The sequence below is a fragment of the Mandrillus leucophaeus genome, unplaced genomic scaffold (assembly GCF_000951045.1).
Source record: "Mandrillus leucophaeus isolate KB7577 unplaced genomic scaffold, Mleu.le_1.0 Scaffold30, whole genome shotgun sequence".
NCBI classification, from domain to species: Eukaryota; Metazoa; Chordata; class Mammalia; order Primates; family Cercopithecidae; genus Mandrillus; species Mandrillus leucophaeus.
In genome coordinates this window covers 2,284,682-2,310,495 of record NW_012103143.1, presented here as the reverse complement: position 1 = coordinate 2,310,495, position 25,814 = coordinate 2,284,682, and the positions used below count along the sequence as shown (strand labels likewise).

The 25,814-nt window shown below is 53.2% G+C and overlaps 2 protein-coding genes across 2 annotated transcripts in view; both read right to left on the bottom strand.

Moving 5' to 3' along the window:
• Nucleotides 1–20,053, bottom strand: part of LRP5 (low density lipoprotein receptor-related protein 5) — a 47,361-nt gene extending 27,308 nt beyond the window's left edge. The window contains exons 1-6 of the mRNA XM_011987056.1: nt 19,996–20,053; nt 17,783–18,072; nt 14,063–14,289; nt 12,604–12,788; nt 10,208–10,531; nt 7,729–7,928 (exon numbers count right to left, since the gene is read on the bottom strand). Of these exons, the coding sequence (XP_011842446.1) occupies nt 7,729–7,928; nt 10,208–10,531; nt 12,604–12,788; nt 14,063–14,289; nt 17,783–18,072; nt 19,996–20,053 (1,284 nt within the window). The remainder of the gene's footprint in view (nt 1–7,728; nt 7,929–10,207; nt 10,532–12,603; nt 12,789–14,062; nt 14,290–17,782; nt 18,073–19,995) is intronic.
• A 153-nt stretch (nt 20,054–20,206) lies between these two features.
• LRP5L (low density lipoprotein receptor-related protein 5-like) overlaps nt 20,207–25,814 on the bottom strand; it is a 25,868-nt gene continuing 20,260 nt past the window's right edge. The window contains exon 6 of the mRNA XM_011987081.1: nt 20,207–20,903. Coding sequence (XP_011842471.1) covers nt 20,637–20,903 — 267 coding nt within the window. The 3' untranslated portion in view covers nt 20,207–20,636. The remainder of the gene's footprint in view (nt 20,904–25,814) is intronic.

The following is a 25,814-nucleotide window of genomic DNA, read 5'->3' as shown; positions in this document are numbered from 1 at the left end:
CCCCCGGGCACTGGTGGAGACCCCTGGGCACTGGCGGAGACTCCCCAGCACTGGTGGAGACCCCTGGGCACTGGCTGGAGACCCCCGGGCACTGGCTGGAGACCCCCGGGCACTGGCGGAGACCCCCGGGCGCTGGCTGGAGAGCTCTGGCAGGAGAGCAGAGGCCACGATTCTCGAGTTTAGCCTGAAAGTCAAATCCCAGTACTGGTGTGCGGGTCTCTCCTCTTCAATCAGCTCCTAACTACATGCCCGCCCGAGTATGCCGGAGCGATTCGGACAACGGCCTCTGGAAGAGCTCTTGCCGCCTCGGACTTGAGGCCTCATCAGCCAACCCACCGGGGGACCCAGCTGTGTGCCACTAGCCTGGCGCTCCCATGAAGGCTCTGCTGATGGCCAAGAAGGCACCCAGGACCACAGGGCCCTTCCCAACACGTCCCTGTCTTCTCCACCTGCTAGGACGCAAGCTTTTGGACTGCGGCCCTCATGTCCTGTTTTCTCTGCAGGGCACCAGGACAGCCAGTGTGGGGGCCACCCCTTACAACCCCTTCCCCAAGGGCAGGAGGCCAGGTGAGGGGGGAGGCCAGGTGAGGGGGAGGCCAGGTGAGGGGGAGGCCAGGTGAGGGAAAGGCCAGGTGAGGGTGGGGGTTAGGTGAAGGTGGGGGACAGGTGCGGGTGCAGGGGTGGGTGAGTGGGTGAGGTGAGGGTACAGGGGAGGTGAGGGTGGGTAGGGCAGGTGAAGGTAAAGGGGCTGGTACAGATGTGGGGGTAGGTCAGGTTGGGGGCCAGGTGAGGGTGGGTGGGGGCAGGTGAGTGTGGGGAATGACCCAGAGCCCCTCTTGAGAATGCAGGGCAGCCACATCTCTCAGTGACTCTCAAGGACTCTCCGGGGTCACCGGCCAGGAGATGCTGGAGCGCTGCCTGAGCCCAGCCTACCCTCTGCATCTCAGGGATGAGCCTGGGCTTTTGGGGCCTCGGAAACAGCATCCCTTCAAAGGGATCTTACTGAGCTGATGTAGGAGAGGACAGCCCAGAAGCCTACTGCCCGGGAGGATCTGGTCCCTTTGGGTTACCCCGAAAGACAGCTGCATCCAAGATCCCGAGTGATTTGGCCTGGGGCAAATGGCGCCTGGAGAACCTGGGCTACTGCCACCCAGGCCTGAAGGAAAAGCTCCCCTCCCCTCCCTTGAGTCAGAGGGAATCATCTCAGGATGGTGCTCTGACAGTAAGTCTTTTCAGATTTTATCTAGGTCTTTCAGCAGTTAATAAAACAGGGAGGCAGCAGTGGCTCACGCCCATGATCCCAGAATGTCGGGAAACCGAGGTGGGAGAATCACGTGAGCTGAGGAGTTTGAGACTAGTCTGGGCAACGCAGCAAAACTCCATCTGCATCAAAAAAAATTAAACCAACCAAACAAAAAAACACTAGCTCGGTATGGTGACGCAGGCCTACAGTCCCAGCTACTCAGAAGGCTGAGGTGGGAGGATCGCTTAAGCCTGGGAGGCTGTCACCCTGCCTGGGTGACAGAGTAGGACCCTGTCTCAAAAAAATACAAATAAAACAAAGTCTCTAAGTAGATAAAAAGAAACTTCTTCCCCAGGCCCAGTCTCTTGGACCCAGGTGGAAAGGGTGCCTCCCTCCCCCATACACATACACATACACACACACCCCACACACCCCACACCACACACACACACACACCCCTCCCCGTGCTCATACCACTACACATACACACACACCCCACACACCCCACACCACACACACACACACACACCCTATGCTCATACCACTACACCCCACACCACACACACACACACACACACACACACACCCCCTATGCTCATACCACTACACCCCAGCCTGAAAAATACAAATAAAGTCTCTAAATAAAAAGAAGCTTCTTCCCCAGGCCCAGCCTCTTGGATCCAGGTGGAAAGGGTGCCTCCCTCACCCATACACATACATACCCCACACACACCACACACCACACACCCCACACCACACACCACACACCCCACACCACACACCACACACCCCACACCACACACCACACACACACCCTACACACACCACACACCACACACACATCCTATGCTCATACCACCACACCCCAGCCTGAAAAATACAAATAAAGTCTCTAAGTAAAGAAAAAGAAGCTTCTTCCCCAGGCCCAGCCTCTTGGACCCAGATGGAAAGGGTGCCTCCCTCCCCCATACACATACACACACACCCCACACACCCCACACCACACACACCACACACACACACACACACACAGCCTTGCTGGGCAGCTGCAGAGACATCATCACTTTCATCAGACACGAAGGATCATGTGTCTTTGTAGATAACAACATCCACATCACCACAGAGCGATGGACCCTAGGGGGCCATGTGTCAACACCAACTGAACAAATTCCCTCCTAAAAGCCACAGAGCTCTCCAGCTGCGGACCCCGGCCTGGTACAGCTGCCAGGCTGGAAGACAAGCAAGATTCCAGCTACCCTGGCAAAATCAGGCTCACCGTGGAGGGTGGGTCTGTGGGAACCAGATGCAAAACCAGACTTTGGGACAGCAGTCTGGAGAACAACCATCTGAGAAACGTGTACTGTGTGACGTGACACCCTGGCCACACTCCTCTCAGGCGCAAAAACAACACAGCAAACTTTACACGGCTAGCTAGTTTCATAAACCCTGAGCTCTTTTTTTTTTTTTTTTTTGACATGGAGTCTTGCGTGAGACGGAGTCTTACTCTGGAGTGCAGTGGTGCGATCTCGGCTCACTGCAAGCTCCACGCCTCCTGGGTTCACGCCATTCTCCTGCCTCAGCCTCCCAACTAGCTGGGACTACAGGTGCCCGCCACCTCGCCCAGCTAATTTTTTTTGTATTTTTAGTAGAGATGGGGTTTCACTATGTTGGTCAGGATGGTCTCGATCTCTTGACCTTGTGATCCGCCCGCCTCGGCCTCCCAAAGTGCTGGGATTACAGGCTTGAGCCACCGCGCCCGGCCTGAGCTTTCTTTTTAACGTGAAGTACAAATACTTACAATCAGTGCAAACTTTCTTACCAGAATCCTATGCAACACCACAGGCAACATGCCTTTTCCTCACTAGAAGAAAACCTTCACCATGGAAGGAGATGTTCAGAGTGGTTTATTCACGACAACCAGAGGAGGAAGCGACCTGGCACCCGTGGATGGATAAATAACAACATGTGGTCCGTACATCCATACCATGATTTTTTTTGAGACGGGGTCTCACTGTGTTGCCCAGGCTGGACGGCAGAGGCACAATCTTGGTTCACTGCAACCTCTGCCTCCCGGGTGCAAGCAATTCTCCTGCCTCAGCCTCCTGAGTAACTGGGATTACAGGTGCGCACCACCACACCCGGCTAATTTGGTACTTTTAGTAGAGCCAGTGTTTCACTATGTTGGCCAGGCTGGTCTCAAACTCCTGACCTCAAGTGATCTGCCCATCTGAGACTCCCAAAGTACTGGGATTAGAGGGTGTGAGCCACCACACCCAGCCCTTACAATGGGTTATTACTCAGGCTTAATTTAAGGAAGGAAATCCTGACACAGGCTACAACACAGATGAACCTTGAGGACACCATGCCACGTGAAAAAAGCTAGTTACAGAAGGGCAAATATTGGTATAATTCCACTTACATGTGGTACCTAGAGAAGGCAGAGAGAGACAGAAAGTAGAATGGTGGCTGTGAGAGGGAGATGAGGAGTGTGTTTAATGCACAGTTTCGGTCCGAGAAGGTGAAGTAGTCTGGAGATGAATGGCGGTGGTGGTTACCATGTGAACTGACTGAATGCCACTGAACTGTCCACTGCAGAATAGGTAAAACGGGCTGGGCACGGTGGCTCATGCCTGTTATCTCAGTACTTGGGAGGCTGAGGTGGACGGGCTGCTTGAGTCCAGTTGGAGGCCAGCCTGGGCAACACGGTGAAACCTGTCTCTACATAAAATACCATTAGCCAGGTGTGGAGGTGCACAACTTGAGCCTGGGAGGTGGAGGCTGCAGTGAGCCAAGAGCCCACCACTGCACTCCAGTCTGGGCAACAGGGCAAGACCTTGTCTCAAAAAAAAGGTGGCTCACGCCTGTTATCTCAGCACTTTGGGAGGCTGAGGCGGGCGGATAACCAGGTTAGGAGTTCGAGACCAGCCTGGCCAACATGGTGAAACCCCGTCTCTGCTAAAAAATACAAAAATTAGCTGGGCATGGTGATGGACCCCTGTAGTCCCAGCTACTCAGGAGGCTGAGGCAGGAGAATCGCTTAAACCTGGGAGGCGGAGGTTGCAGTGAGTCGATACCGCGCCATTCCACTCCAGCCTGGGTGACAGAGCGAGACTCCATCTCAAAAAAGAAAGAAAGACAGAAAGAAAGAAAGAAACAGAAAGGAGAGAGAGAGAGAGAGAGAGAGAAAGTTAAAATGGCTGGGTGTTGTGGCTCATGCCTGTAATCCCAGCACTTTGGGAGGGTGAGGTGGGCGGATGGCTTGAGTCCAGGAGTTGAGACCAGCCTGGGCAACACAGTGGGTCTCTACAATTAAAAAAATCAGCCAGATATGGTAGTGTATGCCTGTAGTTCCAGCTACTAGAGAGGCTGAGGTGAGCGGATCACTGAAGCCAGGAGGCTGAGGCTGCAGTGAGCCATGATCGCACCACTGCACTCCAGCCCGGGCACTGGGGTGAGACCCTGTCTCAAAAACAAGAACAAAATAATTAAAATGGTAAATTTTATGTTATGTATATTTACCACAATAAAAAATAAAAACAATAGAAAACAAAAACCTCGGCCAACTGGATGATAATTTAGACACCATCTTTTGGAGGAACAGGGGGACCCCTGGTAAAGAATCAAAGCCAGCGTCCACAGAGCGCGGCGGCTGCAGGAGGCTGCACCTTAGCGACAGACACGAGAGGGGAAAAGCACATTCTCCAAATTAAATGGAAAACCTTCCGGGTCTTCTTCCAAGTCTTCATCACTTCTGCCTACCAGACACCAGAAAAGAACGCAGCTCCAATGAGACACTAAGGCAATGTACGCCCAGGAGCTTTCTCAGCATGGGAGCCACACATCCATCAATTAACACGTCCCTTTCTCCAAAGGACTCCACGTGACAGTCACCTGTAGCAAGCAAGATGAAAGGAATCCATTTCCACCATCTGCGCCACAACAGAGGCAATGATCACAGCTGCCCAGGAGAGAAGCTCCAGGGAGCCGGGCATGGCTCTGAATTTCAATTTGGCTGACTTTTGCCATCAACCAAGGACACAGACCTCACAGTACAACTCAACTAGAAACTGCTGCGGGAGGAAGGATCTGGTGGAAAGGGGCGTCCAGCCTGTCTGGACAGCACCAGCCTTCAGATGGGGGGCACGACAGCAGAACTGACGGCGGACATGGCGACCCATCTGAAAGTCTTTCCAGATGCTCAGCCTCTCTCTGCCTCAAGAAAGTACCAAGATTTCATCACAATAACACAAGCTCCCACACCGATGTTCGGTGGAGAAAGAGGCCGTGTGGCTCTGTAGTTTTTTGTTTTGTTTTGTTTTGAGATGGAGTCTCGTTCTGTTGCCCAGGCTGGAGTGCAATGGCGTGGTCTCAGCTCACTGCAACCTCTGCCTTCCAGGTTCAGCAATTCTCCTGCCTCAGCCTCCTGAGTAGCTGGGACTACAGGTGCTCGCCACCACACCCAGCTAATTTTTGTATATTTAGTAGAGACAGGATTTCACCATGTTGGCCAGGCTGGTCTTGAGCTCCTGACCTCATGATCCACCTGCCTCAGCCTCCCAAAGTGCTGGGATTACATGCGGGCTCTGTAGTTTTTATAAAAGAAGGCTGCTTAGGAGCCAGGCCTGTCCTGGAAGTCTACGCTAATGAACGTGTTGTGCCCCATGCTGCAGACTCCAGGTGGGCCTGAGGCCGCCGTGAGCACATCATTCCTGGAACAGGTCACACAAGCCTGACACCACAAAGTGGTTGCTTCTGCTACAGCACTTGTTTTTTTTATCTTTTATCTTTTGAGACGGAGTTTTGCTCTTGTCACCCAGGCTGGAGTGCAATGGTGCGATCTCGGCTCACTGCAACCTCTGCCTCCTGGGTTCAAGTGATTCTCCTGCCTCAGCCTCCTGAGTAACTGGGATTACAGGCACCCGCCACCACGCCCAGCTAATTTTTGTATTTTCAGTAGAGATGGGGTTTCACCATGTTGGCCAGGCTGGTCTTGAACTCCTGACCTCAGGTGATCTGCCTGCCTCAGCCTCCCAAAGTGCTGGGATTACAGGCGTGAGCCACCATGCCCAGCCTAGCACTTGTTTTAAAAATGCAAATCTGGCCGGGCCGCGGTGGTTCACGCCTGTAATCCCAGTTATTCGGGAGGCTGAGGCAGGAGAATCACTTGAACGTAGGAGGCAGAGGTTGCAGCAAGCCGAAATCACGCCACTGCACTCCAGGCTGGGTGACAGAGTGAGATTCCAACTCAAAAAAAAAAAAAAAAAAAGGCCGGGCGCGGTGGCTCAAGCCTGTAATCCCAGCACATTGGGAGGCCGAGACGGGTGGATCACGAGGTCAGGAGATTGAGACCATCCTGGCTAACACGGTGAAACCCTGTCTCTACTAAAAAAACCACAAAAAAATTAGCTGGGCGAGGAGGCGGGCGCCTGTAGTCCCAGCTACTCGGGAGGCTGAGGCAGGAGAATGGCGGGAACCCGGGAGGCGGAGCTTGCAGTGAGCCGAGATGGTGCCACTGCACTCCAGCCTGGGCGACAGAGCGAGACTCCGTCTCAAAAAAAAAAAAGCAACTCTGTTCCAACGCAGTGATATATTAGGACAATTTGAGCACAGCACGGTTTCACATTTGCTCATACACAATTTCCTCCATGAGACACATTAAGCGAATGCAGAAAACCACAGCCGGCAGGGAACTGCACAGGGTCACACCCACACACACCTCCGTCTCTGACCTCCCTGGGCTCACTGCTGGGGCCATGACCCACTCCTCTCCACACCTGGGGTGAGAACTTTCCATCTGATTTCCCACAATCCTCCTTCCAGCGCTTCACGAAAACTCACGCGCTGCACCCTTCCACACTCATGAGCCAACTCCAGATCTTCCCAAGGTAACGTGCCATATTTATTGCAGCGTTAACGTTTATGAATGCACAGTATTGTGGGATATATCTAACCATTTAATGTGCAAAAGGCGCTCTGCTATTTCCCAGGTTCCTCTCCTCTCTTACATGTCATTGACAGAGATTTTGGGGATTGTGCCCTGCTCCCCCTTCTCCTATGAGTCGTGTCATTTTTACTGTGTGATTTTGCAGTGTGGTGACTTTTAGAAGCACATATACTGCATTGTAGCAGAAATGACTGCACAATTCCTACAAAATAAAGGATAAACCTAGATTAACCAGTACCAACTACCCTTGCATGACACAAGACCACTTTTCTTTCTGGGAAAGAAAAAAAGTCCTGTGGGGTTTGACCCCACCATGACTACTTAAACTACTAAGAAACCCAGTTTCTACAGATAATCACAGTCTCGGGGTCCCACGCAGCTCAGGGTTATAACCCGTGACTATGTAATCGAAGCCCAAGTCATCGTTCACCCAGAACCAAGTTCTGTTCCCTCCCTCTGCTAAGGACAAGGGCAGCAGCCTGGAAACCAGCAAGAGGCGCACCTTGGGAAGCACCCCGCACCCTTCCAACGGGGCACCTGCCTGGGTCCCATCGTCCTTGGCTCGCTTGATGTTCTGGCGCCCGTCCACCCAGTAGATGAACTTGTCCAGTGGGTCATAGTCGATGGCTTTGACGTTCCTCAGCCCATGCAGGGGCAGGATGAGATCCGGGCTGTGCTGGTCATCCGGGATCATCCGACTGATGGCAGATTTCTGGCTGAACAGCAAGAAGGTGGTGGGCGCTAGAGGAGGCAAAGACAGAGCTGCAGGTGGGTGTCTGGAAGCCAAAGAGGAGCTGGCGGGCGGGACAGAACACCACTTGACTACAACAGGTGGTGCAGCATCCACTCCACTGGAGGTCCACGGGAAAGATGGGGGGACCAGGGCTGTCTCTCGGGGGTGCGCTATGGGGAATTTCACTCTTCATGTTATATGTGTCTCTGCTGTTTCAAAGTACAAGTGTTATTTCTGAAATAGATTTATTTATTTATTTATTTATTTATTTATTTATTTTGAGACGGAGTCTCGCACTGTTACCCAGGCTGGATGATCCTGGCTCACTGCAAGCTCCACCTCCCAGGTTCACGCCATTCTCCTGCCTCAACCTCCTGAGTAGCCGGGACTACAGGCGCCCGCCACCACACCCAGTTAATTTTTTGTATTTTTAGTACAGACGGGGTTTCACTGTGTTAGCCAGGATGGTCTTGATCTCCTGACCTCGTGATCCGCCCACCTCGGCCTCCAAAGTGCTGGGATTACAGGTGTGAGCCACTGCGCCCTGCCATTTATTTATTTATTTATTTGAGACAGAGTTTCGCTCTTGTTGTCCAGGCTAGAGTGCAGTGGCACAAACTCGGCTCACCTGAAACTTCTCCTTCCCAAGTTCAAGCAATTCTCCTGTCTCAGCCTCCCGAGTAGCTGGGATTACAGGTGTGCCCCACCATGCCTGGCTAATTTTTATTTTTAGTAGAGATGGGGTTTCACCATATTGGCCAGGCTGGTCTTGAACTCCTGACCTCGGGTGATCCGCCCACCTCAGCTTCCCAAAGTGCTGGGATTACAGCCGTGAGCCACCGCGCCCAGCCCAATAAATTTATTTTTAAATGATGAAAACTTAAGACAGAAGGCAGGTAATGGTGTGAACATTGGTGGTGGAATGGTAGTGAAACTCGTACCCGTGACTGTGTGTGCAGTTTGCTATGTGCCTATGTGTACACCAGTGAACTGCAGAAAACCGGGCACAGTCAACGACAAGCCCAGGAGGAGACTCCCCTCGAGGGTGTCAGTGAGCAGCATGTGCCACCACAGGGCAGCCCCGGAATCAAGCTGGGCCTCCTCTCAGTGCACTGGCAGCAGGACCGGAAGAACCAGCTCTCTAGCAGGACCAGGACATCCAGCGGCCTCTCCCTCTCAGCAGCAAACAGAGTCCTGGCCTGAGTCCTGCCTGGGTTCAGAAGCTGTGGCACTTCGGGCTATGGTGGCTGGTCCGAAATCCAAGTCACTGCACCAGGTCTGCCGGGCACAGGACGGGGACTCTGAGTCATGGCAACCCCTCCTTGCCATGGGTTACCTGCACCTCCGTTTGACTCTCCAAGATCATGGCCCCAGGGAGGCATGGTGAGCAACAGTACTAAAGACAGTCCAGGCATGGGAAGTCCCAGACTCTGGCCCAGGCCCATCTCCTGCCAGCCTGGGCCTCGAACAGCCCCTTAACCTTTGCAAGCCTCAAGTTCCCCATCCATGCAGCTGGGACAGGCAAGACCAGCCCTGCCGGTGCCCAGGTCTACATGAGACTCCAACGGGGCCTGGATGACAAAGAGTTTTATAAACGATCAAGTTCTGCGTCGGGAATCATAACCAGCTCACTGCTGATGTCATGGGGGAAGAGCCTGCCAACAGGAAGCACATGTCCTCCAGAGGGGCCATAGGAAAGTCACTCTTCTCATCACTGACATGAGAACAAAGAGGCTCACCTGCTTCCAAGGGTCAGGGCAAAAATTCCCCGAACTGATGCCAGGCTGCCTGGCAAGGGTTCAGGAGCAGGGACTCTTGAGCCAGCCTGCCACAGTCAACCCTGGCTCAACCCGCTCCGGTCGTATGGCCTTGGGTGGGCTGCCACACCTCTCTGTGCGTCGGGTTCCTTGTATGTGAGATGGGACCATGCTACTCCCCACCCTCCAGGCTTGAGGAGTAAATAAGCGCTGTGGAAAGCACTCAGCATCCTGCTGGCAGTATGAGCGAGCGCCCTTCCCCTGTGACTGGCTTTCACACCCAAAGATCCTTTCCGAGACCTGCCAGCTGAGGGGTTTTGGCCATTTACCTGTGTCCTGATGAAGCAACAAGTCCACCCAGCCTGGACCTGGACCTTCAGGTAGCATCATGCAGCTTGTGCAGTGCACAACCTACCCAACCATCTATGTACACCCAGGAACCCCAAATGAGAAACTTCTTTCAGCGTCAGCTCCCAGAACCAGTCTGATCTAACGAGGGAGTGAGGTGCAGGGGACCGCGAGGCACTTACGGCTGCAGTTGCGGCTGCTGGGGTCCAGGGTGTGGTGTGAGGCACAGCCGCAGCGGTGGCCGCCGGGGATGGCAAGGCACAGCTGCCCGCACTGCCCGTTGTTGTGCATGCAGTCGTTGAGGCCATCCTGGCGGGAGGAGTGGAACACCAGGATGTCCATCACGAAGTCCAGGTGGCCCTGGATGAGGGTGCGGTTCCGGCCGCTGGTCTTGTCAGCCCGCTCGATGCTGTGCAGATTCCAGTCCGTCCAGTAGATATAATCGCTGTACTGCGTCAGACCGAACGGGTGCGGGAGGTCGTCGGCAATCACAACCCGCTCCTGACCTGCATGGACACACACGGGCACAGTGTCAGCAACGGCACAGCCAGGCCACAGAGCACAGGGCGCCCTGAGGGACAAGCCGGAGTTCAACCCTGCAGCCTAGCGACCACGTGAGTGCCTTAAAGTGTTTGGCCACCTTGGAAAACTGGCAAGATCCACTGAAGAGCAGGCAGGATCTACTAAAATTAAGTGACCTGGCTACAGTCACACAGTTGCTAAGCGGCAGGGCCGGGATTACTACCCAGGCAGGCAACGAGGCTCTATGTTCCTGTGTTCACCATGTCAGGACTGGCTATGCATCCTTCACTCCCGCAGCAACAAGCCCGGGCCTTCCATGTTATTATTCAAGCACTCAGTAAACATCCGGAGCGTTTAAGTCCAAAACACTGTATGTACAGCAGAATGACAGCCAGGCTGCAATGCACATGGCCACCCTCACTGGCAGGGTCACATGAATTTCCAGGGCTTTTGCTGGTTTTCATCTGAGTCTGTCCTCACTCCAGGGTGATTAATGAACTTAATCATTTCAGGCAACCACAGCTGTGCTGTGACCGGTTTCTCGCCTGGCAACAGGTTTGCATGCGGCCTGGATGAGCTGGGTCATGGGATTCCCTGCAGAGCTGGTGACGGTCACGAAGTCACGTGCAAACCTAGGTACTGGCATCACAAGCCAGGGTGCAGCCCACCCCCAGCAGCAACCGGGACACGGGGTTCAAGTGCCAGCTCTGCCTATGCAGTACGTGGGACAAGGCATGCAGCTGGCCGATGCCCCAGCCTCCTCATCTGTAAAATGGGCACAACATGCCCACCGCAGATGGCGAGTAGCAGTGGTGGTCAGAAGCCAAATTCTTGCTGCCATTCCTGAGCGGTTCGACATGGCTGATGTGCTCAGAGGTTCTGCTATGGTCAAGGTCACCAGAGGTCCCTCTGCCAGGGGCCAAAAGTCAGGGATGCCCAGGTGACCCCCTCCTCCCTTGTCTGCCCTCAAGCCAAGGGCTGCCTGGGGGCTTGGACCTGAGCCCTCAGAGTTTTTTTATTTTCTTCCTTTTTTTCTTTTTTTTTGAGACAGGGTCTCACTCTATTGCCCAGGCTGGAGTGCAGTGGCAGATCATAGCTCACCACAGCCTCAACCTCCTGGGCTCAAGCAATCCTCCCATCTGACCTCCCAAGTAGCTAGGACTACAGGCATGAACCACCATGCCCAGCTAAGTTTTTAAAAAATTTTTTGCAGAGATGGGGTCTCACTACGTTACCCAGGCTGCTCTTGAACTCCTGGGCTTAAACCACCTGCCCGCCTTGGCCTCACAAAGTGCTGGGATTACAGGTATGAGCCACTGCACCTGGCCCTTCAGAGCATCTGCCCCTGACCTTCCACTCTCCCGACTTGGCAGGGGGGATGGGGGTCCCTTTGTTGAGCATGGTGGCTCCTGTCACCTGCCATATCACCCAGGACAGCTAACATAACTACTCTAGCAGAACAGAGTGTGCAGTCCCCTGCACTGGGTTCAAAATCCTGCTCCTGCCGCTGTGTGACTTGGGATAGGTTTTTTTTTTTTCAAACTTCCCTGAGCTTCATTCTCATGATCTGGAGAAAGGAGATGAGCACCAGCCCCTGGGTCCCAGGACACTCCCAGCACAATCCGCACACACGGTGGGGCTCAGGGCTGGGTGGGGATTGAGCGCCGGCCCTGGTGTCTCGGGGGGATCCTGAACTCACCAGCTCTGTGACCTAAGGCAAGTCATGTGGCTTCCTCAGGCCTCAGCTTCCCCAGCAATGAAAACCTCCACCACGTGCGTTAGAGTCCTGGCACAGGGATTAGCTGGGACCTGGTGCTCAGCACGTGCACAGGAAACAGCTGTCACCAGAGCCTCTCCCAACACAACTGCAGCAACGGCACCCAGGGGTGGACAGGGACAACCCCCACAGCAGAGGGTGAGGCTGCTGGGCAGTCGAAGGTGTGGCCACAGCTCCTGGCAGGTTGGGGAATTGCAGGCCACAGGGCATGTGCAGCAGGGTGGCCAACGTCCAGCTGCCCCGCCCTCCACGACCAGCAGGCCCCGGCCCGGCCCTCACCCAGCATGTTGGACGACTCGATCATGTTGGTGTCCAGGTCGGTCCAGTAGAGGCGCTGGTCAGCATAGTCAATGGTGAGGTCGTTGGCCCGGCCCACCTTGTCCACCAGCGTCATGCAGTTGGTCCCGTCCATGAAGGCCCGCATGATCCTCGGCTTGCCGCCCCACTCGGTCCAGTAGATGTAGCTGGAAGGCACAAGGGAGAAGGGGTGGCTCGGTGAGTCCACTCTCACCGCAGGACAGCGGGTGGCGGAGGGACGCAACTGCCCCCATCTCTTCAGCTCAGCCCTCCCCGTCCTGGAGAAAGCCACGCGCAGGAAGCAGGGAAGGGCGAGACCCTCGCCCCCTGCCACACACATATCCCTCCAGGGGTGGTCACTGGGCCACCTCCCTGAATTTCCACAGTGGCTCACTCGTAAGGCGAGTAAATACCCATGTACAGACACAAAAACAGGTGCACAGACAGGGCGAGTGTGTGCTGGAACATCCCCCTAAGCTTGGCCGGATGTTGGGGACATGGCAGAAACCAGGATGGACATGAGCACGTCACAAAACAAGACCTCAGGGCAGGGGAGGCCTTGCAGGATCCGGATGTAAACTCGGCTCTGGGTTCCTCCCCCAGCAGCCCCTCCTTCCCTCTTCTTTTATCAGATCCAGAGGAGGAAATGCACATCCTCATTTCAGAATTTTCTAACTTTGACCTGCCCTTGCTCTAAAACCTGGACCTCTTTCTATGTCCTGCCATCCTGAAGTCTTCCTTCCTTCCCTAGCAGAACAGGTGACAGGCAGGGACTGGGCTACTGCACACATCACAGAAGATGCTTTACGGGCTGGTCACTGTGCCCACTGCACAGAAAAGAAAACTCAAGTCCAGAGAGACGCCCCCCACAACTGGGGCCTGTCTGACCCCAGTGCCCAAGGCATGGCCGCCAGGATGCCCGACAGCTACAAGCACATTTACTTCTCGAGGTGGGTCCTAAGCTGTGGCTCAGCAGCCTCCAAGAGGCCATTTCGGAGGAGCCTGAGGTCCGGGGACCTCAAAGTCAATTCTGGATCATGGTTTTGGCAAAAGAGTACAAAGCAAGGAGGCCTGGTTGGGAGCCTGAGACAGCACTTCCTGGCCCAGCTCTGCTCTAACTGGGTATGTGACCTTAGGAAAGTCACTTGGTTTCTCTGAGCCTGTTTCTGCATCTGTAAAACCGACACAGATACCTGCCCTATGCAGGCTCCATGGATGCTTTGGTGAGACGGCCCAGGTGAAAGCAGCCAGCACTGGGCCTGATACAGCCTCAGCCCCTGCTCCACGAATGAACTCCATGACCTCTGAGGGTCCTACCAGTCCTGGACATCATCAAGGCTAATCACCGAGGGCCACATGGGCAGTCTGCCACCTTGCCCAGTTGGCACCCCTGCACTGTCTCATACAGAGAGGTGGACACACGGGACAGGCAAACCCTTACCCTTTGGTCGGATCCAGGGCCAGTGACCTCGGGTTGTCCAAGTCCCTCCACACGAGGACTTGCCGGAACTGCCCGTCCAGCCGCGCCACTTCGATCCTGTTGGTCCCGGTGTCAGCCCAGTAGAGGTTCTTGCCCATCCAGTCAACGGCCATGCCCTCGGGGTAGTCAAGGCCGAACTCCACCACGTGCTCCACCGAGCTCCCATTCATGAAGGCACGGCTGATGGTCTGGCAGCAGGTGAGGAGGAAAAGGGCCACGTTTTAGGAACAAGCATCTTTTTGGTTTTTTTTTTGAGACAGAGTTTCACTCTTCTTGCCCAACCTGAGGTACAATGGTGCGATCTCAGCTCACTGCAACCTCTGCCCCCTGGGTTTAAGCGATTCTCCTGCCTTAGCCTCCCAAGGAGGTGGGTGCCCGCCACCACGCCCAGCTAATTTTTTTGTATTTTTAGTTGAGATGGGGTTTCACCAGGTTGGCCAGGCTCGTCTCGAACTCCAGACCTCAGGTAATCCACCTGCTTCAGCCCCCCAAAGTGCTGGGATTACAGGCATGAGCCACCGCGCCCAGCCAGAACCAGCGTGTTTTGTAGACATCTCCCGAGATGCTTGGCCACCGGGAGCAGCTACTGAACACATTCTGGACAAGATCACCAACATTCAAGTTTTTAAATGAACGTTTGAAATTTAGCAAGACACTTTTTTGGAAAAAGCAACTTGGGAAATTTTATATACATATATATAATATATAAGCTATAAATGTGTATTTATAAATATATGATATACATTTATAAATATACATTTATATAATATTTTTAAATTACATATCTGATATTTATAAATATATAATATATATTATATATATATATTTTTGTTTTCCCCACGCAGACAGGTCTTGCTCTGTCGCTCAGCTTGGAGTGCAGTGGTGTAATCTCAGGTCACTGTAGCATCAACCTCCTGGGGCTCAAGCAATCCTCCCAACTCAGCCTCCTGGGTAGCTGGGACTACAGCTGTGTACCACTACGCCCGACTTATTAAAAAAGTTTTTTGTAGAGATGGGGTCTCACTATGTTGCCCAGGCTGGTCTCAAACTTCTGGGCTCAAGTGATCCTCCTGCCTCAGCCTCCCAAAGTGCTGGGATTACAGGCATGAGCCACGGTGCCCGGCTGTAACCAGCACATAGATAATAAAAGAACAGTTAAGCCTAAAAGGGAACATCTGTGCAGTGGAGTATTTCATACGTTTAAAAGATTGTGCCAAAGAGTTTTTCACAGCGTCATCAAATACCTGTTGTAACGTCAAGTGAAAAAATCAGGAGACAGAATTCTGTGTAGCATATGTCTGTGATGATGAGAAATGCTATCTTAGAGAAAAAAGACTTGAAGGCAATATGCTGAGGTGTCAACAACGGTCGTCTCTGACTGGAGAGGTTATGGACAATTTTTATTTTATTTTTTATACTTTTCTATATATTTCCTTTTTTTTTTTTTTTTTTTTGAGACGGAGTCTCACTCTGTCGCCCGGGCTGGAGTGCAGTGGCGCGATCTCGGCTCACTGCAATCTCCGCCTCGCGGATTTACGCCATTCTCCTGCCTCAGCCTCCCGAGTAGCTGGGACCACAGGCGCCCGCCACCTCGCCCGGCTAGTTTTTTGTATTTTTTAGTAGAGACGGGGTTTCACCGTGTTCGCCAGGATGGTCTCGATCTCCTGACCTCGTGATCTGCCCGTCTCGGCCTCCCAAAGTGCTGGGATTACAGGCTTGAGCCACCGCGCCCAGCCTTATTTTCTTTTTTTTACAAAGAACGCTTGTGACTTAAAGTCATAAAAAATCTTTTAAAGATATGTAATACAAATAGTAAAACAGGCCAGGCATAGTGGCTCACACCTGTAATCCCAGCACTTTGGGAAGCTGAGGCAGGCGCTTGAGCCTAGGAGTTTGAAACCAGCCTGGGCAACATGGGGAAACCCTGTCTCCACAACACAAAAATCAGCCAGGTGTGGTGGTGTGTGCCTGTAGTCCCAGCTACTAGGGGGGCTGAGGTGGGAGGATCACTAGAGCCCAGGAGGTCGAGGCTGCAGTAAACTGAGATTACACCACCGCACTCCAGCCTGAGTGACAGAGGGAGACCCTATCTCAAAAACAAACGAACAAAAATCCAGAAAACAAATAGTAGAATAATAAATGAGCAAACATTGTAGTTGTCCAATACTTTAGAACAGAGTCAGCACACTTTTTCTGTAAAGGGGCGGATGGTACATAGTTAAGGCTTTAGAACCCATACAGATCTGCCACAACTCAACTCAGCAGCACAAAAACTGCCACAGACAATCTACAAACAAATGCGCTTTGATGTGCACCAATCAAATTTTCTTTTTTTTTTTTGAGACAGAGTTTTGTTCTTGTTGCCCAGGCTGGAGTGCGATGGTGCCATCTCGGCTCACCACAACCCCCGCCTCCCAGGTTCAAGTGAGTCTCCTGCCTCAGCCTCCCAAGTAGCTGGGATTACAGGCGTGCACTGCCATGCCTGGCTAATTTCTTTTGTATTTTTAGTAGAGATGGGGTTTCTCCATGTTGGTCAGGCTGGTCTCAAATTCCCAACCTCAGGTGATCCGCCCCCCTCGGCCTCCCAAAGTGCTGGGATTACGGGCGTGAGCCACTGCACCCAGCCACGAATCAAACTTTCTTTACAGAATCAGAAGGCCAGCCCATGGACCAGTTTAGTAAACCCTTCTTTAGAGGCAAAAAGTCTTTCTAGGCCAGGCGCAGTGGCTCACACCTGTCATCGCAGCACTTTGGGAGGCTGAGGCGGGCAGATCACCTGAGGTCAGGAGTTCAAGACCAGCCTGGCCAACATGGTGAAATCCTGTCTCCACTAAAAATACGAAAAAGCTAGCTGGGCATGGTGGCACGTGCCTGTAATCTCAGTTACTCAGGAGGCTGAGGCAGGAAAATCGCTTGAACCTGGGAGGCGGAGGTTGCAGTGAGCTAAGATCATGCTACTGTACCCCAGCCTGGGCGACAGAGCAAGACTCCGTCTCAAAAAAAAAAAAAAAAAAAAATTCTTCCTGTATTTGTCCTGAATGTTTATATTTGCACTATAAATGAAGAAAGAGTCTGCAAAGCAAACAGGCAGTGACGAGGGAGCGGGTGGAGTCTCTGAAGTCAAGCTCAACAGACAACAAACATTTCACATTCACACAAGCATTTCACAAAAGCCCTTGTGTGTGTCTACCGGATTTGCTCACTATAATCATCTATTTTTTAAAAAATAAGCTTGCTCATATTTGATTAGCTTGAATTGAGTTACAATAAATATGACAGGCCGGGCGCGGTGGCTCAAGCCTGTAATCCTAGCACCTTGGGAGGCCGAGATGGGCGGATCACGAGGTCAGGAGATCGAGACCATCCTGACTAACACGGTGAAACCTCGTCTCTACTAAAAAATACAAAAAACTAGCCGGGCGAGGTGGCGGGCGCCTATAGTCCCAGCTACACGGGAGGCTGAGGCAGGAAAATAGTGTAAACTCGGGAGGCGGAGCTTGCAGTGAGCTGAGATCTGGCCACTGCAAACAGCCCGGGCGACAGAGCAAGACTCCGTCTCAAAAATAAATAAATAAATAAATACGACAGTGCTTTAAGAAAAGTGTCTGAAGCCCTTGAGGCAGGAACAGAGGCAAGGTTTTCCCATACAGGCTGCCTGCGTGCACGTCTGGCCCACGCTACCTTCAGGCTGACGTCTGTCCAGTAGATGTGGTTGTTGGACACATCGAAGTCCAGGGCTGAGGCCTCCTTGACGCCCGTGAGCGGGATGGCCACGTCGTTGTTGTTGGTCTCAAGGGAGATCCTGTGGATGGCGGCTCTGCTGGTAAAGACCAAGAAGGCCTCGGGCACGATGCAGGTCTTCATGTCACTCAGCAGCTCCAGGCCGATGGGGCAGCCACACCGGGTTGCGTGGGGCGTGAAGAAGCACAGGTGGCTGCACCCCCCGTTCCTGTCCGCACACGGGTTGGTTCCTGGAAGCGAACACAGAGGCTCCAATCTAAACACCACCAGCCCAGCAGGGAAAGGGGTGTGGCCAAGCCACCAAGTGAATGCCACCGTGAGCCACACAGCTCAAGGGTGCTGAGCTCAGGACTCACCCCCGGGTTGGGTTCGACCTCATGGCTGGGCTGGGCTGTGATTATCGTTCCCCTGGCCAGGTTCAACCCTCAAACACACACAAACCTTTCACCTGAAAGCCAGGATGGGACAAAAGCTCCAACATGCACAGCTTTATTCCTGCCACACGTCAAACAGGGACAGTAGCTGGGGGTGGCGGGAACATGCCTGGCAATGGCAACCAAGTTCTCCCCTGGTACAATCAAGGGTCAGTATCAGTAACAGCAGTGCAGGCTCTGACCGGACCTTGTCAGGCGCCAGGCACTGGTCCCAGAGAGTCACCTGCCTGAACTCACTCCATCCACCTTGGAGGTAGGAGCTATTTTCATCACAACGCCCATTTTTCATTCGAGGAAACTGAAGTGCAGAGAGGCTGCTGAAGGGAGCGTGGTCAGGAAGTAAGGGAGCAGCACCGCGAGAGTGCCAGCCCAGTGGTCCAGCCTCCTGGCCTGTGCTCTGGCCCAGGAACAAAACAGTTAACGCCTTGGGGCAGGGACCGGGGGAGTCCTTGGGGCCTCGGCTCCTGAGAGTCCCAGCTAGGCCCTTCCTCCGATTCACAGACATTCCCGGCAACCCTGAAAACTCACGTTCACCCAGCAGGACAAAAGCTGCCTCTTTTTCACACAGAACAGACAGCATTTGTTTATTTTTGGCCAGTCTGTTAATTTCACTCATCAACCAAAGTGCTGTTAAAATTGGCTTTAATTTAGTGTTAAATATTTAAGCCAAAAAAAGAATCTTTTTCCCCATCTCCTTTAGTAAACCATGGGATGAGAGGGGAGGGGGAAGAAACCCAATTTCTCAGCTTTAAATCACACCCCCATGGAGGCACCCTTTTGTCTTATATCTCTGGGGTTTATTTTTTTTCTTCGAACAATCCCTCACAGGTCAGTCTCACCTTCCACGGTGGATAAATGCTTTTTTTCTTTTTTTTTTTTTTTGAGACAGGGTCTCACTCTGTCACTCAGGCTGGAGTGCAGTGACATGATCTCAGCTCACTGCAACCTCATGCCACCATGCCCGGCTAATTTTATGTAATTTTTTTTTTCTGGTAGAGATGAGGTCTCTCTATGTTGCCCAGGGGAGACACTCTCAAATTCCTGGGCTCAAGTGATCCTCCTGCCTCAGCCTTCCAAAGTTCTGGGATTTCAGGCATGCGCCACCGCACCTGGTATAAATGTTCTTTTTTTTTTTTTCTTTTTCTTTTTGAGACAGGGTCTCGCTCTATTGCCCAGGTGGAGGGCAGTAGTACAATATCGGCTCACTACAACCTCCACCTCCTGGGTTCAAGCAATTTTTCTGCCTCAACCTCCCAAGTAGCTGGGATTATAGGCGTGTGACATCACACCCGGCTAATTTTTTTTTTTTTTTTTTTTTGTACTTTTAGTAGAGATGGGGTTTCACCATGTTGGTCAGGCTGGTTTCAAACTCCTGACCTCAAATGATCTGCCTGCCTCAGCCTCCCAAAGTGGTGGGATTTCAGATGTGAGCCACTGCCCCGGCATGAATGTATTTTTAAAGGAGGCTGGGAAAACTAAATTCCTGGATTCCATCCTCTGCATGAGGACTGGAGGGTGCGACGAAGGCTGTGACGGAAGCACTCACTGCTCCTGGGGTCGCCCGCACTGCCTCAGCTCCAGGCCTCTGCGGGGCTGTCCTTTCTGCCCCAACCTGCTCCCTCAACTCCCAGCTCCCTCGTATTTTAAAGTCAGGGATCTACCATCACAGCTAACATCACATCCACCCCACGGGGAGCAGAGTCAATCCAGGCATCTCACCCAGGACTGCAGGCAATGCAGCAGCAAGCACCACATCCCCTGTCCTCTCATCCTTCATCAAGATTTACTGAGTGACTCTGACAAGCAGGTGCACCACAGGACCCCAGGCCCCAGCCGGACACAGAGCCCCTGCCGCACCTGGACGCTGCTCTCTCCGGTGTAACTCTCTCACCTTTTCAGGAAGAGACAAATCATCGTGCCAGACAACGACCCCCTCGGGGAGCGTACTGCGGATCCTGGCTTTCAGGTGAAAGGTACGTGTGCATTGGCCACAGGGGCAACAAGCACAGCCCAGCCCAGGCAGACCCAGCAGTGAGTCCTGAGCCCGGCACCTGTGAGTTGCACAGCTCTGCCTCCCACTCCCCAGTGTAAGTAAGGCACGGAACTACATTCGCAGACAGGGTCACTCTGGGCACAAAGGCTCCCGGCCAGGGCCGGGCACATAGCACGGGACAAATGTTAGTCACTTTCTAACCATTGTTCCCGACATTCCTAGTCCATAACCACTCCCTAATCAACATTCTTGGTCCCTTCCCATCTGTCCTTGCCCAGATACTGTCACCTTTCCTGTCCTGCCCTTCCCCAGGGCGGGGCACCTCAGCTCAACACTTATGCCCACGCTTGGACCCGTCACTTCCTCCTCATGGAAGTCTGCATGGCTGAGCCATGGCTTGCGCCCCTCTGGACTCACCGACGACCTTGGCCACATTCACGGCTTTGAGCCCCATCAGGTCGGGCAGCTGGTCAATGATGACGTCCCGGCTGGCCTTGACCTTGTGCACCCGCTCAATGCTGCGGCGCTGCCAGTCAGTCCAGTAGATAAAATCCCCCAGCAGCGTGAACCCGAAAATGTGCGGGAGCTTGTCCTCCAGGAGGGTCCGCCTCTTCGTCCCATCGACATTGATCACCTGCAGGACAGCAGAGATATAGGTCTGGATGGGCCAGGGCCATGCCAACGAGAACCAACCCTAACCCTCCCTGGGGCCTGAGCTGCTCCAAACAAGACGGGTTCAGTGCCCAAGAGTCTCAACTTCACCCGCACTGTGCCAGGTGCCTTAGAACACCAGGTATAATGGTTCCCCAGGGGTGCCAGAGAAATGACGCTTTCTTTAGTTTTTTGTGTTTTTTTTGAGATTTTGAGACCGAGTCTCCCTCTGTTGCCCAGGCTGGAGTGCAGTAGCAAGATCTCGGCTCACTGCAACCTCCACCTCCTGGGTTCAAGTGTTTCTCCTGCCTCAGCCTCCCGAGTAGCTGGGATTACAGGTGCCTGCCACCACGCCTGGCGAATTTTTGTATTTTTGGTTGGCCAGGCTGGTCTCAAACTCCTGACCTCAAGTGATCCGCCCTCCTCAGCCTCCCAAAATGCTGGGATTCCAGGCGTGAGCCACTGCGCCTGGCATTTTCACTAGGATGCCACATCCCCAGCTGATAGAGCAGTGACAGGGCCAGATGAAGATCCCTTTCCCATAGCCTCCCCCACCTGTGCTGGGATGAGCAGCAAGCTTTGGAACAGACCAGGCAAGCAGGTGTCCTCTCCCAACCACTGCAGACTGACAGGCAGCGGCTGCCTGGAGAACCAGGGTGTGCTCTGCAGGAAGGAGTCCTGGGATCAATTAGCAATGCCTGCCCCAGGTGCAGCAATCGGGAGGGCTCCAGATCACACCCACCACACAGAGCAACTGCAAGACCTGGGGCAGGACCTGGAGCAAATGCAAGGACCTGGGGCAAGGTTCTCCCACTTCTCTGTGAACTCATTTCCTGGTGGGTTAGGACGAAGTGAACTCTGAGGGCACTTCTGGTTCTAAGTCTAAGCCTGAAGGTCTCAGACGCTTCCCACCCTGTCTCCACTGAGATGTAACAGCTAAATACTTTTCTTGAGGAGTCAATGCTGATTAAAAGCAACCACGGCAAAAGTTGCAGAGGAGAAAATACTGTCAAGGTAAGAACACCTGAACCAATGGAAGCATACAGCCGCACGGGATAGGACGTGGTTCTGGTGATCCATGAGCCTGCGGAAATGTATGTTAACAGGAAGGTTGCGTTAGGAGCAACATCCAAGTTCTCCAGCTCTCAGGACAGGATGAAAGAGACACAAGGCCATTAAAGGCAAGCTTCCACGGGCCTCCTGCTGCCAGATTACATTTCCATCTTACCAGAAAAGCAACAAGTCCTCTGTTCTGCAGGTGGCAAAACTGTAAGGCAGATGGAATGCATGTTAAGAAGCGAAGACTTCGGTCATCTGTTGTTGGATGGCACAGGACAAAGCTGCTAGGGCCAGGTGCAGTGTAATCCCAGCCTGTAATTCTAGCACTTTGGGAGGCCGAGGCAGGTGGATCATTTGAGGTCAGGAGTTCAAGATCAGCCTGGCCAACATGGTGAAACCCCACCTCTACTAAAAAAAAAAAAAAAAAAAAAAAAACCGAGCTGGGGATGGCGGCATGCACCTGTAATCCCAGTTGCTCGGGAGGCTTAGGCAGGAGAATCGACTGAATGCAGGAGGCGGAGATTGCAGTGAGCTGAGATCATGCCATTGTACTCCAGCCTGGGTCACAGGGTGAGACCTTGTCTCAAAAAAAAAGCTGCTAGGAGAGCGGGAAGGGGACCAGCAGCTCTGGGACCCAAAGCCAGACCCTGCCCCAGCTCTGCCCTAAGGGGCTCTCGTTCCTTGGCAAGTCCTTGCACCCCCAGGGGTCTCAATTTCTCCACCTGTAACTGAGGGGCTCAGACTAGCCCAGTGGCTAACGTCACAGAGGAAACAAGCAAACAGGAAACAGCAGCTTGGCCCCAACCTGGAGCAATGAAGTCAGAATCAGATGGCCCAGGGCCCAGGTATGGGATCATGACAACAGCTCCCAACAGGCGGTTCTGACAAGCAGGCCGGCGGAAGCATGGTTAGGACCAGCTCCTATCACCGTGCCTGGAAGTCCGAGCTCTCCACTCACTCCTGGATGCTCTGGTGAGCAATGAACAGCAGGTGACGGAGCCCTGGTCCCAAGATCATCTAGGGTTCTTCACGTTTTGCCTCCACAACAGGAAGACACGCAAAGGCCATGAATGCACACGCCCGTGTGTGACACTCAGAAAACACCCGAGGGGCTGGCCCCATCCCAGCAGCACAGAACCACGCCAAGGAGGGACCGGCCCTGGCGTACAAGGAGGAAGTGCAGGCTTCTCCAAGGACACTCAGCGTGAGAGGAGGGACTCACAGTAGCGGGGGAACCCTCGCCCCTTCTTCCACTCACAATAACGGGGCTGGGGGAGGGACATCGGCACAGTACACAAACTCACGAAGACTCCGCATTTAGAAAAAGAAAGCACTCCAGGTTTCAATGTACCAAAAGGTCACTAATATCTCTTACATTTTATTTTATTTTTGTGGAGATGGGGTTTCACCATGTCAGCCAGGCCGGTCTCGAACTCCTGTGCTAAAGTGATCTGCCCATCTCGGCCTCCCAAAGTGCTGGGATGCTGCACCTGCCAGAGGTCACTTATTTATTTATTTTTTTGAGACAGAGTCTCACTCTTGTTGCCCAGGCTGGAGTGCAGTGGCACAATCTCGGCTCACTGCAACCTCTGCCTCCCAGGTTCAAGCGATTCTCCTGCCTCAGCCTCCTGAGTAGCTGCTAATTTTTTTTTTTTTAATAGAGACGGAGGTTTCTCCATGTTGGTCAGGCTGGTCTCAAACTCCCGACCTCAGGTGATCCGCCCACCTCACCCTCCCAAAGTACTGGGATTACAGGTGTGAACCACCGCACCTGGCCCAGAGGTCACTGTTATCTCTTGGAGAGATTATTCTCTTGCTCTATTTCCACACTTCCTTAATTTTAATAACCAAATTTCCAGACACGCTGAACTGAAGTGAGGTGAGGAAGTCTATTTCCCTGGCTTCATTCAAGAGCAATAAAAAGGAGCCCACAGAGGGCCCAACGCAAACAAGGGTGCTGGGCAATGGCTGGCAGCCACTTCCTCCCTCTCTACCCTTGCTCCAAACTCCCAGACGGCCCCAAAACAAAGTGAGAGGAGGCAACGGGCTGTTCCACCCGCTGGGGCTGGCTGTACCCTCAGCAAGCACGAGACATGTGCTCTGGGCTGGCCGGGCGTGTGGAATCTCCTGGATGGGCAGAGGCTCCCACAGAGACCTCTATGGTGGCTCAGAAGCCACTCCCTGAACCTCACCACTTTCCACCTGGATTCCAGAACCCGAGACACTCCTCCAAGCCCCCTACTTTCCACCCAGATTCCAGAATCTCAGGCACCCTGAGGACCCACCAACTTGGAAAACATCAAGCTCACAGCAGTTCTCAGCTGCCCGAATACTGGAGGAAGGAAATCCCAACGTGGCCTTCTGAGGACAACTTTCAGCACACCTTGACCAGTCCAACCCCTCTGCAAAAGCTACTCGGCTGGGTCAGGCCTCCCCCAGACCTGGGGCAGGTTCCCTCTGGGCCGACTCCGGAGGCATCCGCCTTTCCTGGAGCCAGACCTTTCCAAGAATGCCTGAGCCGAGCCAAGCCAAGCCTCTAAGCGTCAGAGGACAAGACTCAGAGAACGTGCCCGTCCTGGCTCCTGGGAGGGAACATGGCCAAAGCAGAGTTCAGAAATAACAGGGCCAAATTTAGGACACCTAGGAACGCCAGCACCAGAACAGAACTTGGGAGATGAATTTTCCAGGGCAGAGGTCAGCAAACTTTTTTGTAAAGGACAGAAAATATTTTCAGCTTTCAGGCCATAAGTGTCTCTGGAGTACGAAAGCAGCATGGAGAGCACGTGACTGAACGGGCATGGCTGTATTCCAATACATTTTTCTTTATTTTTTTAAGAGGCAGGGTCTGTGTCACCCAGGCTGGAGTGTAGTGACACAATCTTGGTTCACTGCAACCTCCAACTTCTGGGCTCAAGCGATCCTCCCACCTCAGCTGCCGAAGTAGCTGGGACCACAGGCATAAGCCACCACACCCAGTGCTTTTTAAATATTTTTTTTAGAGATAGGGTCTTGCTGTGTCACCCAGGCTGGAATGCAGTGACATGATCACAGTTCACCTCTTGATCACTTGAGCCCAGCCTCAAACTCCTAGGCTGAAGCAATCCTCCCACCTCCGCCTCCCAAATCACTATAGGCACACACTACCACACCCGGCAAAACTTTATCAGTGAAAAAACAAAGACAGGCCGGGCTCCATGGCTCCAGCCTGTAATCCCAGCACTTTGGGAGGCCAAGATGGAGTTCAAGAACAGCCTGGGCAACATAGAAAGACCTTGTTTCTACTAAAAATTAAAAAAAAAAAATTAGCCGGACATGGTGGTATGCACCTGTAGTCCCAGCTACTCAGGAAGCCGAGGCAAGAGGATCGCTCGGGCCTGGGAGGTCAAGGGGACAGTGAGCCATGCTCACAGCACTGCACTCCAGCCTGGGTGACAGAGCGAGACCCTGTCTCAAGAAACTATTTATGGACACTGACATTTGAATTCCATATAATTTTCATGGGTCACGAAACCTCCTTTCGATTTTTTTTTCAAGTAATTAAAAACTGTAAAAGCCACTCAGCTTCAGCATGGTGTGAGAACAGGCGGCAGGGCTGGATCCGGCCGGGGCCGTAGCTCGACTGGACTCCTGCTCTAGGAGTTCTGTGCGCTTGTTTTTCAGGAAATGAAACCAGACCGAGAGGCTATGTCTGAGGACAATGAGATGGTCCAGCCAGAGGCCACCAAAGGGTACAAGCCCTGTCCTCTCCGAGCTGTCAGCTTCTGTCCCGTTCCCAGGGTGAGCACAGGAGGCGCGCACCCCTCGACCAGCACACCAAGGAATGTGCCGGCCGGCC